Source organism: Dendrobates tinctorius, unplaced genomic scaffold (assembly GCF_039654945.1).
Source record: "Dendrobates tinctorius isolate UK_male_01 unplaced genomic scaffold, ASM3965494v1 ptg000249l, whole genome shotgun sequence".
Taxonomy (NCBI): Eukaryota; Metazoa; Chordata; class Amphibia; order Anura; family Dendrobatidae; genus Dendrobates; species Dendrobates tinctorius.
The window spans coordinates 2,306,484-2,322,550 of record NW_027361916.1 but is presented as its reverse complement, the minus strand read 5'-3'; the positions used below and the strand labels follow the sequence as shown (position 1 = coordinate 2,322,550).

The 16,067-nt window shown below is 48.0% G+C and overlaps 1 protein-coding gene across 1 annotated transcript in view; it reads right to left on the bottom strand.

The window, feature by feature from the left end:
* LOC141063321 (uncharacterized) overlaps positions 1 to 16,067 on the bottom strand; it is a 92,605-nt gene that overhangs the window by 54,903 nt on the left and 21,635 nt on the right. The window contains 1 exon segment of the mRNA XM_073557372.1: positions 10,748 to 10,838. Coding sequence (XP_073413473.1) covers positions 10,748 to 10,838 — 91 coding nt within the window.

Sequence of the window (16,067 nt, the reverse complement as noted above, 5' to 3'; positions counted from 1 at the left end):
GAAAGCTGATGATAAACCACCACTGCATCTGATTGTGAGTTGACGTCCATTGCAAATGGTAGCCATTGATCATCTGAAGGTAGAGGCCAGCTGGACAGGCCATAGCTACATCTTAACCATCATCGATCAGTACACCAAATTTGTAGTGGCCGTCCCTGTGAAGGATTTAACTGGCCAGACTACACAGCGGTGGAGCAGGGAGAGGTAAGTATTGCAAGTGCTGTTTCCCTGAGCAAGCAGGGTGGTGCCAGTCGTGGGTGCCGGTACTGGCAAAGGGCCCCTCATCAGGCCCGGCATCAGCACCCGGCGTACCCGGGCAAGTGCCGGGGCCCTGGCGCGACGGAAGGGCCTACACACACTGTCTGGCTGCTGGGGAATGCGACCTAATCTGATTCAGTGGCTCCGGCAGGAGACGCGCGCCTTAGCCAATCACAGTCCAGCAGCCCAGGAGTGTCTTCCTTTGATTGGTGGGAGAGCTCCCCTCCCCTGTCTCTTGTCACGTGTGCCGCGGCCCGCAGGGAGGAAGTGACGAGGCGGAAACAGGACAGGGCGGACGGAGGACGCAGGCAGGAGCTTTGTGAAGCGCGCTGCGCGCCTCTCTCTGGAAATGGAGGGACCGGGCGGCGACCGGACACTGGCGACGGCGAGAGTCAAGACACATCTCCTGACCTGCCTACCACCCGCCAGGCTGCAGTGTGGTCCAGAGCCGCCGGTGTCAGGGAGGCACTGCAGGTATGTGACGGGCCCACCGCAACAAGGGTGTCTCCCCCATGCCTCACAAATATCAGGCCCGAGCAGCCATGTTAGTGGTGGCAAACTCTCCTCAGAGTTCCCTGCATTCCTCACTTTCCCACTACCAGAGAAACACACTGACGCTGTTCATGCTCTGTGGAGCCTTTATTTCAGCCTGGCAGCATGCCCGCCACACTAAGCTTGTGGGAGACTTGTTGGGATTGGCAGAGGATTTTCCACGACGTATCTGCAGTAAAATCCATTCCCAGTGTGTCACATGCGGATTTTATCAGGGATTTTCTCATATCCGCACAAATCTGCCTCACAGGTCAATTACCCTTCAGTTTGAATATACACCATTAGACATTAGTCTCAAGCACCTCACTGTGGTACGTGCAGTCGATGCCACGTTTACTGATGGAGACGCGCCTATGCTAGGAAGCTGCCGAAACAGATGTTACCAACCTTCCATACTGGCGGAAATATGATGAAAGCAAACCCGCTAAAGGTTAAGCAGAAAGTGGACACAATTGCAGAACCGTGTACACTGCCAATATTCAGCACAGAAACCCATAAGGGAAATCTGCACCGCTACTGCGGGGACGCTGGTCCGGTGGTGATGTCTTATTGCCCCCCTTATGATATGCTGCATTTTCAGATTATATTGTCCACAGCGAATTAGATATCAGTGGGGGTCATACTCATTGCCACAGCACTATAGATTCATACTGCCAGGGTCTAGTGCCATAGACTTCTGTGGATTAACTCTTTCGGTGCAGACTCCCCAGCACTTTTTACCCGCACTAATCCATTTCCCTTACAAAGGGCCTGAGTGCTTTTCACATGATAACAAATTTACTTGTTGCTGATTTGTCTGTCTCAGTGGGCTCCGGGCCTTCATTTATTGCCTTTTTATTATCCTATCATGATTATTCTGTTACTCTATATGTGCCTGTTTTTTGTCAATAAAATTTTGCACTGCTTTAGATAGATCTGGACTCCAGCATTCTCTTGTTTCTTTCCAATTTAGTGGGAGCCGTCTTTGTCGATTGAGACTACATGAGGCACAATTCTTGTATTTACAGTAATTGACTAAGAATGCTTCTTTGGAGAATTTTCTTTATATACGGTACTTGAGAAATCAGACCACAACATGGTCTGGAACCCCCTGTCTCCAACGCCAGTTCGGCTGTGTGCACCACGAACACCTCTTCCATTTTGCCCACTACGGCTCGTGGGAGATCCAGCACCGCTGCTGTGTGCTGGGAATGCCTCAAACAAATGGTTTACCAGAGTTGCTTGTTTGTTAGCCAATATTAGCTCTAGGTTCTCCTGTGGCATGATGTTGTGTAGTTTGCATTTATAGCGTGGATAGAGGATGCTGGCCATCCAGTAGTCGTCATCCCTCATCATTTTGGCAATGCGGGGGTCCCTTTTTAGGATCCACAAGGCATAATCACACATGTGGGCCAATGTTCCAGGTGTCAATGCTGCACTGACAGTGGTGGGTGGGGGAGCACTTTCTGGCAAATCCACATCCTTCCAGTCACGCACAAACCCTATATCTCACCTTGGCACGCCCACATTTTCTCTTGCCCCCTGAGAAGCATCCTCATCCCCAAAATAATCATCCCCCTCATCCTCCTCTTCTTCCTCCACCTCGTCCATGACAGTTCCCTGACCAGACAATGGCTGAATGTCATCAAGCCTTCCCTCCTCATCCTCTTCCTCCTGTTGCTCCTCCGCTGCAGACACCTGATCCTTAATGTGCGTCAAAGTTTGCACGAGCAGACGCATAAGTGGTATGCTCATGCTTAGGATGGCGTCATCTGCACTTACCAGCCATGTGCATTCCTCAAAACACTGAAGGACTTTACAGAGGTCTTTCAGCTTTGACCACTGCACACCCGACAGTTCCATGTCTGCCCTCAAACTGCCTGCCTGTGTATCCTCCCACAAATGCATTACAGCCTGCCTCTGTTCGCACAGCCTCTCAACCATGTGCATGGTGGAGTTCCATCTTGTAGCAATGTCTATGATTAGGCGGTGCTTGGGGAGGTGGAGTGATCGCTGCAGCTTCTGCATATGACTGGAGTGTATGGACGAGCGAAGGATGTGCGAGCAGTCTTCGCACCTTATTGACCAGGGCTGTTAACTCAGGATAATTATTTAGGAACCACTGCACCACCAGGTTCAAGGTGTGAGCCAGGCAAGGTATGTGTGTGAGTTTTGCAAGGGCTATGGCTGCCACAAAATTCCGCCCATTATCACTGACTACCTTGCCTGGCTCAGTCATGACTCAGTTTGTCGATGTAAGTAGTCAGCCAGTACCTCCGCGAAGTGTCTGCTGTCACCCAAAGACATCATTTTTAAAACAGCCTGCTGATGCTTACCACTAGCTGCTCGATAGTGGGACACCTCTTGTGCAGCACTGACAGATGTGGATGAAGTGCTTGTGCGACTGCGCTCTGTCGACGAGCTTTCACTTCTGGAGGAGGAGGGTCGAACACCTACAGCCAACTGTTTCCTATACCGTGGGCTAGGCAGCACTGTTCCACCGCCGCTGTCCCCTGTGGAGCCTGCATGCACCACATTAACCCAGTGCACAGTGATGGACACGTAACGGCCCTGGCATGCCTACTGGATCATGCATCTGTTGTGAGGTGCACCTTTCCACTCACTGATTGTTTTAGTGCATGGATAATGCGGTCTTTCACATGCCGGTGGAGGGCAGGGATGGCTTTGTGAGAAAGGAAGTGCCGACTGGTTAGGTCATAGCGTGGGTCAGCGTAGGCCATGAGCTCTCGGAAAGCTTTGCTTTCCACCAAACGGAAGGGTATCATCTCTAATGAGATCAGTTTAGCAATGTAGGCGTTCAAAGCCAGTGTAAGCGGATGAGAGGATGAGTACTTTCTTGTCCTACTGAGTGTGTCTGGTAGGGTGAGCTGGACTTGAGAGCTGCATATGGGGGAACTAGCGTTTGACCGGACGGACTGAGAAGGGGTTGGTGATGGTGAGGGTGTTGATGGCCTAGATTCAGTGTTTCCTCGCGAAAATATTGTGATTCCCTGACTGCTTTGGCCTAGCGACGACACCTCAACATTTCTTGATGATGGTGTGCTAAGCGTTGGCTTTACAGTGGGTGAAGTGATGGAGCGTTGCCGGCTACCTTCAGTCGGAGCACATGCGTATGTGCTACCTGAGGTTTTGTAGTCCGTCCACGCTTGCAAGTGCATGTTGTTTAAATGTCTAAGCATGCAACTGGTATTCAAATTTCTTAGATTTTTCCCTCTGCTAAAGGTCCTTCGGCACTTCTTACAGATAACCTTTGCGTCAACAGTAGGATTTTGTTCAAAAAAGTGCTACACTGCACTCTTCCTACTATGGTACAAATTTTCAGGGCTTGCACGCTGTGCTAATTTGACCATCTGGCCAAGCTGTCCTGCAATTCTTTTAGTTTTCTTAACAAGTATTTTGACAGCTACGAGCCTACTGGATAACCGCTGCTGCGATGACGATGCCTGCTGCGGATCCTTCTCCTGTTCTGACCTATTTTCACCGGCACCCTCTTCCCCCAATGGATGCCAATCCGGGTCAACAACTGGGTCATCCATGACCTCGTCTTCAATGTCATCTGCACCTTCCTCTGTACCTTCCTCTGTGTCACCATGTAAGGTGGTATAGTATGCGGGAAGGGGCACCTGAGTTTCATCAGGGTCTGATTCTGGCTCAGTAGACTGCGAGGGCAATGTAGTGCTGTGGGTGAATGTACCAGCATAATCATCTAGCAGTGGCTGTGAATCTGTGTACTCCATGTCAGATTCATCTTGGACTGGGGAATTCAGGATTTGACTTGATAACCCAGGCATGGTATGTGAAAAGAGCTCCATGGAGAAATCTGAAGTGTGTGCTGCGGCATCCTTCACTTTTGGTGTGGGTGAAGGACACAAGGAAAGGTGTTGTTCCTGACCAGAAGCCTGCAGTGACGACTCTGTGCTTGCAGTTGTTGTAACTTCAGAAGAGGATGCAATAGAGCTGGAGGCTGTTTCGCCAATGTAAGCCAAAACCTATTCCTGAAGCTCCGGCTTTAAAAGCGGTTTACCTACTCCCAGAAAAGGGAAACTTAAAGGCCTTGTTGTGCCAGATGATGATGCAGGTTCAACACCTCCTGCCTTAGCTGCTATTGTGCTTTTCCCAGAACCAACCGATGCACCACCACCACCATCAGTACCAGCTGCACTCCCCGCCCACGTCCATGGCCTCTTCCACCATACTTCCTCATGTTTGGGAAAATGTACCAAAAAGACCAGCAGAGAAATGGTACTGTATGAGGAGCGTACAGCTGTGTAAGGTGTGTGTAAAAAGTGAAATCTCCGTATATATTTTGTGAGTCACAGACGTTCACCCAGTATGTATTTCACAGTAATCTAACAAGCAGATATACAGTACTGTATCAGAAGTGTACAGCTGTATACGTTGTTGGTGAAAATGTCAATCTCCGTATATGTATTTACGGAGTGTCTCACACACACACGCTGACTCTGTGTAGATGTGACCGTAATAAGAACACCAGATATCCGATACTGTTTGATAATCGGACAGCAGTCAATACGGTGCATGGAGAAATGGAAATGTCCGTATATGTATTTACGGAGTGTGAAACACACACACGCTGACTCTGTGTAGATGTGCACTGACCGTAATAAGAACACCAGATATCCGACACTGTTTGATAATCGGACAGCAGTCAATACGGTGTATGGAGAAATGGAAATGTCTGTATATGTATTTACAGAGTGTCACACACAAACGCTGACTCTGTGTAGATGTGACCGTAATAAGAACACCAGATATCCGATTCAGTATCGGACACCTCTATACGGTGTATGTATGGAAAAATGTTAATCACCGTGAATTTTTTTACGGAGTCACACACACATAGCATGTATTTGTTCGTGATACCAGCCGGTACACGGTAGTGTGTGAGGAGCGTACACCTCTATACGGTGTCTGAAAAAATTTACGCTCAGTATCTACTGTGCAGAAAAAAAGGAATAAAAGGATTTTTGCTTTTAAAAAAGCAGTCTGCACAGCAGTGTGCAAACAGCAATGCAGCTATGAGGGAGCCTTATAAGGCAGTCTAATCACCAACAGAGCTGCTGCACACAAATATATCCTCCCCTGTCACTGCACGCTGTACTGTTGTGTTTTACAGTGACATTCGCTATCAGCAGAAGGAACTTTTTTTTTGCCTGCCTAAACACTCTTGAGAATGATCACCAGCAACCTCTCCCTATGCTAAGATCGGCAGAAGTAAGATGGCGGTCGGCGGTCACAGCCTTTTATAGGCACTGTGATGTCACACAAAGCCAGCCAATCACTTGAATGCCCTTTTGTAATATGGTGGGGGCCGCTGCCTACGTAATCGCGTTGCCCACAGTGTGCGTTCTTGATGACTGGCTGAGAAAAGGCGCTGGAAGGATTGTGGGAAACGCGACTTTGGCGCTCAAGTCGGTGACCTCACGCTATGGTCGAGTTTCGATCGGCGAAACCCGACTTTAGCCAAAGTCGGCGGATTCTAAATTTGGCTGACCCGTTTTGCTCAACTCTAGTTTGTGGTGTTCAACGGTTTGTTCATTCTGCCTCCCAAATATCGAATAAAAAGAAACCAATCAATGTTATGTAGGCGAAAATAATACCAATTCTCATCTCAGAAAAAACAAGTCCCCACTCAGGTCCATCATCTGTCTATGGAAAAACAGAGGTTCCCACACTATTAGTGGCTCAAAGGCTGATGAAAAGTAACAGAGTTTCCATAAACCAATCCAGCAAAATCCGCTCTCACTTCGGAGTCTTGCAGTGTGCGCAAACAACATTTAGGATCCCTGTATTTAGCAATATTATAGTGAAAAGAATCCACTTAATTTTTGGTGTGCGTCTCCTGGAGCACAATCTGGGCACTATGTGCTGGGTAATAAAATGGCAAATGTGTAATTTTCACTCTCCAACATCCACTGTGTGTTAATTTCCGGAAAGTTGCTGTGGAGTCAAAATATTCACTCCTCCTACACACGTGGTCAAAATTGTTGGTACCCCTCGTTTAATGATAGGATAACCCACAATGGTCACAGAAATAACTTGAATCTCACAAAAGTAGAAATAAATAAAAAATCTATGAAAATTAACAAATGAAAGTCAGACATTGCTTTCCAACCATGCTTCCACAGAATTTAAAAAAGTAAAACTCATGAAATAGGCCTGGACAGAAATGATGGTTCCCTTAACTAAAATATTTTGTTGCACAACCTTTTGAGGCAATCACTACAATCAAACGATTCCTGTAACTTTCAATGAGACTTCTGCTCCTCTCGACAGGTATTTTGGCCCACTCTTCAAGAGCAACTGCTCCAGTTGTCTCGTGTTTGAAGGTTGCCTTTTCCAGACGGCATGTTTCAGCTCTTTCCAAAGATGCTCATTAGGATTTAGGTCAGGGCTCATAGAAGGACATTTCAGAATAGTCCAATATTTTCCTCTCAGCCATTCTTGCATGTTTTTAGCTGTGTATTGTGTGTCATTATCCTGTATGACCTGCGACTGAGACCAAGCTATCTGACACTGGGCAGCACATTTCTCTCTAGAATCCCTTGATAGTCTTGAGATTTCATTGTACCCTGCACAGATTCTAGACACCCTGTGCCAGATGCAGCAAAGCAGCCCCAGAACGTAACAGAGTCTCCTCCATGTTTCACAGTAGGGACAGCGTTCTTTTTGTGATATGCTTCATTTTTCCATCTGAGAACATAGAGCTGATGTGCCTTGCCAGAAAGTTCCATTTTTGTCTCATCTGTCCATAGGAAATTCTCCCAGAAGCTTTGTAGCTTGTCAACATGTGGGTTGGCAAATTCCAGTCTGTTTTTTATGATTTTTTTTCAACAATGGTGTCCTCCTTGGTCGTCTCCCATGAAGTCCACTTTGGCTCATAGAATGACGGATGATGTGATCTGACACTGATGTACCTTTAGCTTCAAGTTCACCTTTAATCAGTTTACAAGTTATTCTGGGCTATATTACCATTCATATTATCTGTCTCTTTGATTTGTCATCAATTTTCCCCCTGCGGCCATGTCCAGGGAGGTTGGCTACAGTCCCATGGATATTAAATTTCTGAATAATATGTGCAACTTTAGTGACAAGAATATGAAGCTGCTTGGAAATGGTCTTATAATTTTTACCTGTAACATGTTTGTCTATAATTTTCTTTCTAATCTCCTGAGACAACTCTTTCCTTCGGTTCCTCTGGTCCATGTTGAGTGTGATACATACCATGTCACCAACAGCACAGTGAGTATCTGTAGCCTCTATACAGGCCACTCACGGATTCCAGGATTGTAGACACCTGTGATGCTAATTAGTGGACACACCACGATTTACACATTCTGTAGAAGCTTGGTTGAAAAGCAAAGTCTGACTTTCATTTGTTCATTTTCATAGATTTTTTACTTATTATTACTTTTGTCAGATTCAAGTTATTTCTGTGACCATTGTGGGTTTTTGTCATTAAACGAGGGGCACCAACAATTTTGACCACGTGTGTATAGTTTATAACCATCAGTGAATTAATTAATAACATGGAATCACTTTATGGGGATTTCGACTATTCTGGTTTTCTGTCATTTAGTTATATTAGGGCTTCTGCATATGGTGTGTCCAATCTCATCTGGGATCTGTTCCTGCTGTCCAGCTGCAGTAATCTGCTCACTACTTCAGCTAATTGGAAAGTATCACACCCTACTAAAGCGCAAAGCACATGGCCGGAATCTGCCAGATATAGCGCTGTTCTCCTCTGGTTCAGTCCTCTGTGCTCAGCTTGTGGATTAAAAAACTGGAGTCTGAACTGAGAAAGTAAGTTAATGTGTATGCACAATGTAAGTGCATATTAACACATGACCATTAACCAGAGAAAACAAAAAGCAAAAAACACAAATATCCTAAACTAAAAAGTAAAAAATAAACTGCAAATAATGCATTTTTTACTTTTTAGTTTAGGATATTTGTGTTTTTTGCTTTTTGTTTTCAGCTTGTGGCTTGTGTATTTATCCCCTGTTGTGACCGTGGCCCGTTTACTGACTACTCTTGCGTCTTCTGATTCTGTATTCTGTCCTTCTGGTTCTGACCCAGCTACCTGACTATTCTTCTCACCATCTAAAACCACATAATAGCAGGTAACACCATGGTCCAAGCCTAGGAGTCCCAGTGTAAGTCCAGATCCATGTAATGGTGTTAAAGGACGATGAGCAAGGCAATCCTTGGGATATGGAAAGCAGAAAAGATAGAGCCAAGCATGTTCATGGTGGACATCTTTTGAGCTGCCAGGTGACCACGAACAGTGCTCCCAATACATTGTGTCTGCAAACTATTCCAGCTAGATCTGCATTCAAATAGCTAAATGGCGCTCCTTCCCTTCTGAACACTGCCATGTGCCCAGACAGTAGTGTACAACCGTATGTAGGGTATAGTGCGAAGCTGGAAAATAATTTGTAAGATCCATTTGTTTTCTATTATCCTTTGTGAATAATTTATCACCACATAAAGTGACACACGTCAGATATTAATAATGGGGCCTGATTAGGAACTACTGAAATGATCAAACTCCACAGTCTCCATCAGTAATAAATGAGTAACTAGTGGTGAAACCTCTCTGGGGTAATTAGAGTATGGGGCTCGGTGACCTCACAATCTAAACTATCGTAAGCTCCAATATTTTCTGTCAGATGAGTTTCAAGAAGAAATATTACACATTTATAGAGAACTGTGTATAATAGTGCTGAGCGGAGAGGTCTTAAAGGGAACCTGTCAGCAGGATTGTGCTCAGTAACCTACAGACACTGTCAGGTCACTGCCGTTATACTGATTACATTGATACCTAGTGATTAAATCCGTCTTGTGGTTGTTGTTTAATCTGTATTTGTAATTTTCAGTTAATATTATCGTATTCAGGGCGGGGCTGGGGGCAGGGCTTTATGTGGTGCTCTGATTACATATTCATCTGTATTGGCTTATGAGAGGTCGCTGATCCCTCACTGACCTGCCCCCATTATTACATAATGCATATAATAGCACTGATATTATTGGTGATAATGCCTATAATATTGTGGCTATTGTGAGGCTTAGAAAAAAAATTACAACCAGCAAACTGTCACCAGCGGCGCCAGCGCAGTAACCTCTGTCGCTTACTTATAGATGTTACTGTGCAGGCGCCGGATGTAATACAGATGAATATGTAATCAGAGCACCACATAAAGCGCATATTTTTCTTCAAGTGATTTTCTATCTTCTCAGCACACTCTACGTACGCTGTCATTGGTCTTTATAGGGTAGGTAACGGTCAGTGTCTCCTAATGTGAAGGAGAGAATGGCTAATGAAATCAATTATTAAATCTTATATAAATCAGTTCACATATGGTGTACCAAGATGGCGTCTGTGTCTTCAGACAACACCCTGGAAGGAATCCTTGGAATGCAGAAGCTGAGATACTGGATACCATATATGGAAGTGAAGTTGAAATGGACCTATCATAGACTGACACTGGCTACTCAGAAGATTGTGTGACACCCATTTCCTGTCTCTTTGTCTTGAGAATAAACTTCAGTTGTGTGCAAGCCTTTGCTGAGAAAGGAGTAGACATCTAACTCTGTGTTCAGTGTGACTCTTTAAGTGTGCACTTGGCCTACAGTATATTAGGTCAGGTACAAGCAATCATATAGATCTCGCCTTAAGGGATCACCCTCACACTAATACCAGGGGGTAGGTGGATCCTCCAGGTCGTAAGTTCTATAGAAAAGGGCTATCAACACCCAAAGTCATTAGAACAGTTTTGGGTGGAGGAGAATGTTGTGGTCTAGAGGCAAAATGGTGATCATGGTAATACGGCCGGACTACACCACCGATAAAGCAGCCACAGCCGGTGACTGAGAGGAATCTGTGACTTCTCTGCATTCAGTGGTTACTACTCACCTGGGTAGTCATATGTGGGAATCTCCTCTTTACACCACTCATCATCTCTCACATATGTCTCTGTAGTATTAATATGGGTCAGATCTTCACCCTGAAACAAATATTGTAAAAGTCACCGACAGATGGAGAAGTCGCATCTATGATCAGCTCTAATCCTGCCATCTCCCCCGTTCTCATTACACAAGTATAAAACATAATACTGGTGGATAAAACAAGACTGAGCACAAGACCTTCACAGCCGTCTACACATCACAGGGGAGATCTCCTGACACCACCTCTCTGTGATGTACAATGTCTGCAAGATATGTTTTCTGTTGCAATGTGCTAAAAAATCCTCCATTTTGTAAGAAGCTGCCTGCCAGTGTCTCAGTTACATTGCACACCGCAGCAGCTTCCCTTCCCCCCAGGTGTTATCCATCAAACTTCCTGCCACACCATTTGGCTTCTCTCAGCCTCAGCTGAAAGAGGGAAAAAAAGTGCGGGAAAGGAAAAAGGTCTTTGTTTGAAATAAAGGTTAGCAGTAAACCTTTAAGAGCCTGCCCTGCGAAAACCGTACAACATAGAGATATAATAACCATATCTCTGTGATCCGAGCGGTCCCAGCTCCGCTACAGTGTCACTTCCCAAGTCCTAGTATGTCGAGAACCTGAGATATGATTTGCGCCCAAATGGACGGTCATATCGCATAGATGTTTGAGGTTTTCTTGATAGGCTCATTACGCTGGGAAACATGATACCACTGATGAGTCCATACCAGCTTCTCCCATAAAGTTATAGCTAATCTAAGTTTTGTAGCCAAAACATAACTTGGATGAGAGAGGTGGGATCAACCCAGAATGCATCTCTCCGTGATGTCACATAGGAAAGTCTATAAGGCATTCCCTGGCAAAACCAGCTGAGAAGAGCTCCAATCCTTGTGCTGAGCAGAACCCAGATGAGTGGAGACGTGCAGCTCCGCCTCCACCCCCCTTAAAGCCACATGGGATGCCTAACAACAATTGACTAAATGTGAGTGTACCTTCTTCTTTCATCCACTTTGCTTTATACTTGTCTGATGTACATATTTTATGTCTCAATTTTATAGCAACTTTTATCTGTAATCACTGTCCTCTTTCGGAAAATAAATGATATAATTATTTAGATCTGTCTCCATGCTCTAAGAATCGAACTATACGCCTTTGATAGATAATCGCTACTAATTCAAGGGGTTTGCCACGGACCCTCTTAATTTAACACTGTGAATTAAGTAACCGTGACTGGTGGCAGCGCGTTGTGTACGGCTATTGCGGCTTGCTGGCAGTTTAGAAGGGTCTTATATTGCTGAATAAGCGGCTGCGGCCACAGCATTGATAATTCCCTTACTGCAGAAGCCTGATTGCCGGTTCACAACAGGCAGCCCGTCCGGCGACTAATTATCCTAGGTGCAGTTCCCTGACTGACCTGAGGGTAAGGGGGGGTGCTGGAGAGCTGCGAGTTCCAAAGTGGAACTGAGAAAGTGGGATATACATAAATCCCCGCAGTACTTGGAAGATTGATAGCAGTGGTGGGGCATCCAAATTAAACTCCCCCTGCGGCAAATTGTAGAGCGAGAGTAGCTTGCTGGATATTTTGGTCACATGGTGCCAGTGGTGGGATAACTAAGATAAGCCCCAACTGTGCCTGTGATAGCCGTGTGCCGGCAGTGTGTCTCATCCCTCCGTCCGCTGATACACCCGTGTCAGTGGTGGGACTGTAACATAGTGGTGACACAGGGTCCACTGTCCGTCGCGTTTTGGTGGCAGCGGGACCCCCGTCAGTCGCCCGTAAGTGGACAAACGGCCGTGGGCTGTTCGTCACATATTGGTGGCAGCGGTGGGATAATCCTAGAGCATTAGTGATTTGGTTTGAGCAATCATTCCTCTCACTAAAAACCTGCATGGTTCCTGCGGGAATCCTGCATCATAGGTTTTGGAGAACAGACTCAGTGGTTACTAGTCCTGAGACATTAGTGTGAACTTGCAAGTATCCCCCTCCCGTTTCTTCGTTTTTCTTTTTCTATCTTTTATTTGGCAACCATGGCGGCAAAAGGAGAACCTTGGTACAACCGGCAGACAAAGGAAGTTCTTGCTGGGTTATGCACGTACCAAGGCCTTGACGCCACGAACAAAAACAGAGCTCAAATGATCGCGGCTCTAGTGCAGCTGGACAACGACCAGAATCCAGCGAGCGCAGAAGTTGGCCCAAGTGGCAATGGGGCTGCAGCAGAGGCTCCACTCATGAGCACGGGCCCCACATTCAATCAGAGCACGCTGGACCCCTACCTGCAAGCGGCCTTGGACGCACTCCCTGCCGAAGACCGTGACGGACGTCTGCAGCTGATCCAGCAAGCTCGAGAGAGAGCAGAGCAGCGAGCCGAGCACCAAGCGGAGGCTGAGAGCCGAGCGCCAAGCTCAGAGGGCCCATGAGCTGGAGATGCTCCAGCGGGGGTGGAATGCCCCCACAGCCCGAACCAGTGAGCCCAGCAGTGTCCAGACTCCTAAACCCCGGACAGAGCATTTTCCCGTGATGGAAAAGGACGGGGACTTGGACACGTTTCTGCGAGCCTTTGAGAAAGCCTGCAGACAGTACCAGCTGCCTAGAGACCAATGGGCAAGGTACTTGACCCCAGGGCTAAAAGGCAAAGCCCTGGAGGCATTTGCTTCTTTTCCGCCAGAAGCCGATGACGACTATGACGCCATAAAGCAGGCGCTGATCGCCAAATACCGGCTGACACCTGAGGTATACCGAAAGAAGTTCCGACACCTCCAACGTGGCCCACACGATAGCTACAGTGATGTGGTGCAAGGACTCAGGACCCACTTTGACCAGTGGATCCATGGACTGTCCGTTGAATCCTTTGAGCAGCTACGGGACCTGATGATCAAAGACCAGTTCCTGCATCTCTGCCCAGCTGAGGTCCGACAGTTCATCCTGGACCGCGAACCAACGAACGTGGACAAAGCGGCGCAGATCGCTGACAACTACGAGGCCAACCGGAAGCCCGAGACGCGGTGGCCAGTCACCACCAGCTGGAGAGGGGGTAAGCCGGCAACCAACCCCAGTGCCCCAGCTAGCCGTCCCTCCTGAGGCCCTGTCCCTGTTGCCAACAACAGGCCGGCTACTGACAGTCGCCTGTGTCACCACTGCAAGCGGCCTGGTCACTTCTCTTACACCTGTCCGGATAGGCCGAAGAACCCCCCAGCCAAGGCCCCCGGGCCCAACGCCTCTGTTCTTTTGGTGGGAGGTGTGGTTGGGAGGGCTAACGACAACGTTCAACCTGTTCAGGTGGGGGCCCGTCTTGCTACAGGCCTCAAGGACACCGGGGCTGAACGAACCCTCATCCGTCCTGGACTGGCGGCCCCTGAAGAGTTTGTCGAAGGGAAAACCCTGACTGTCACCGGGATTGGAGGCAACCGTTGTCCCTTGCCAGTGGCCCGGGTTTATCTCGATTGGGGTGCTGGGAGCGGGTTGAGGGAGGTGGGAGTGTCTGAAAACCTGCCCACTGATGTTTTATTGGGGACTGACTTGGGGAGGATGGTTGCATACTATGTCCCTGACACCCCTCCCCAAACTGATAATAAGGGTAACGTTAACCCTGATGATGATGATGATGATGAGGGGAAACTGAATGTGTTACCTGCTAATGCCTTGATGAGTATTGATGCAACTAACAACCATTCTTTCCCCAGGTATGATGCTGATGCTGATGTGAATGTGAAGGATGATGATGATGTTGATGTATCTGTGCCGACTGAACCCGTTAACCCTTTCTTTGAAGCGGTAGATGTGTCCACAGGTACCGAAGTGCTCAGCCCCGTCACTCTGAAGAGTGAGACGGCTGAGGAACCCCTGGCAGGAGCAAGCAACGGTGCTCAAGGAAATGGGGAGGTGCATGGGGACCATGAGGAAGGTAATGCCATGCAGCTGACCAGTGCCACCGAGGAAGGTAACTGGCCCATAAGTAGCACTGCTCCTGAAGTGTTGGGGGTGGATGGGGAGGTAGAGCCCAGGGCAGCACCGGCTGGTGGGTCTGTAGAAATCCCCAGGGAGACAGCATACATAGCAGCTGTCACACGCAGTCAGAGTGCCCAGATCGCAGGTAACGCCCTGTCTTCTGGATCCTCTGCTGCTACAGGAGAGACTGAACCAGAGGTGAACCCAGAGCCGGTTCCAGGGGGTCCCAGTAAAGAGGGGACCCTGACGTCACTTCTGGCAGCCTCCAGCATGGAGTTCCAGGCTGCTCTGCACTCAGATGCCAGCCTGGAGAAATTGAGAGGTCTCGCCGAGACGCCCACCTCCGAGTCTGTTAAGGAGAGGGTGTTCTGGGAGCGAGGAAGGTTGTACCGGGAGACAGTACCCGGAGATCCTAAAAAGGAGTGGTTGAGGGAAAGACAGCTGGTCGTCCCCTATCAGTTCAGAACTGAGTTGTTGCGGATTGCCCATGAGATTCCACTCGCTGGACACTTGGGGATCGGCAAAACAAAGGCACGGCTGTCTCAACACTTCTATTGGCCCAAGATGGGGACAGATGTAACACACTACTGCCGCTCCTGTGCCACCTGTCAAAAAGTGGTTAAGGCGGGGCCTGCTCTTAAGGCTCCCCTTATTCCTTTGCCGGTGATAGAGGAGCCTTTCCAGAGAATCGCGGTGGACATTGTAGGACCGCTGTCCGTCCCCAGCAGCTCCGGAAAGCGATACATTCTCACCGTGGTAGACTACGCTACTCGGTACCCAGAGGCAGTAGCTCTGTCTTCAACCAGGGCAGATAAGGTGGCTGACGCTCTGGTGACCATCTTTTCAAGGGTAGGATTTCCCAGGGAGATGCTTACCGATCAAGGGCCCCAATTCATGTCTCGCCTAATGGAGGCTCTCTGTGAGAAAATGCAGGTGACGCACCTGGTATCGAGTCCGTATCACCCACAGACTAATGGTTTGTGTGAACGTTTCAACGGTACCCTCAAACAGATGCTCCGCATACTGGTTGAGACCCAAGGGCGCGACTGGGAGCGGTACCTCCCACACCTGCTGTTCGCTTACAGAGAAGTTCCGCAGGCCTCGACCGGGTTCTCCCCCTTCGAGCTCCTGTAAAGCAGGCGAGTTCGGGGACCCCTTGGGTTGATAAGAGAATCCTGGGAAGATGAGCCAAACCCCACAGAAGTGTCCATCGTGGATTAAGTCATGCGCTTCCGTGACAAGATGCAGACCTTGACGCAGTTGGTGCATGACAACATGACGCAGGCTCAGGCTGACCAGAAGCGCTGGTACGACCAGAACGCCCGGGAGCGGACCTACCAGGTGGGTC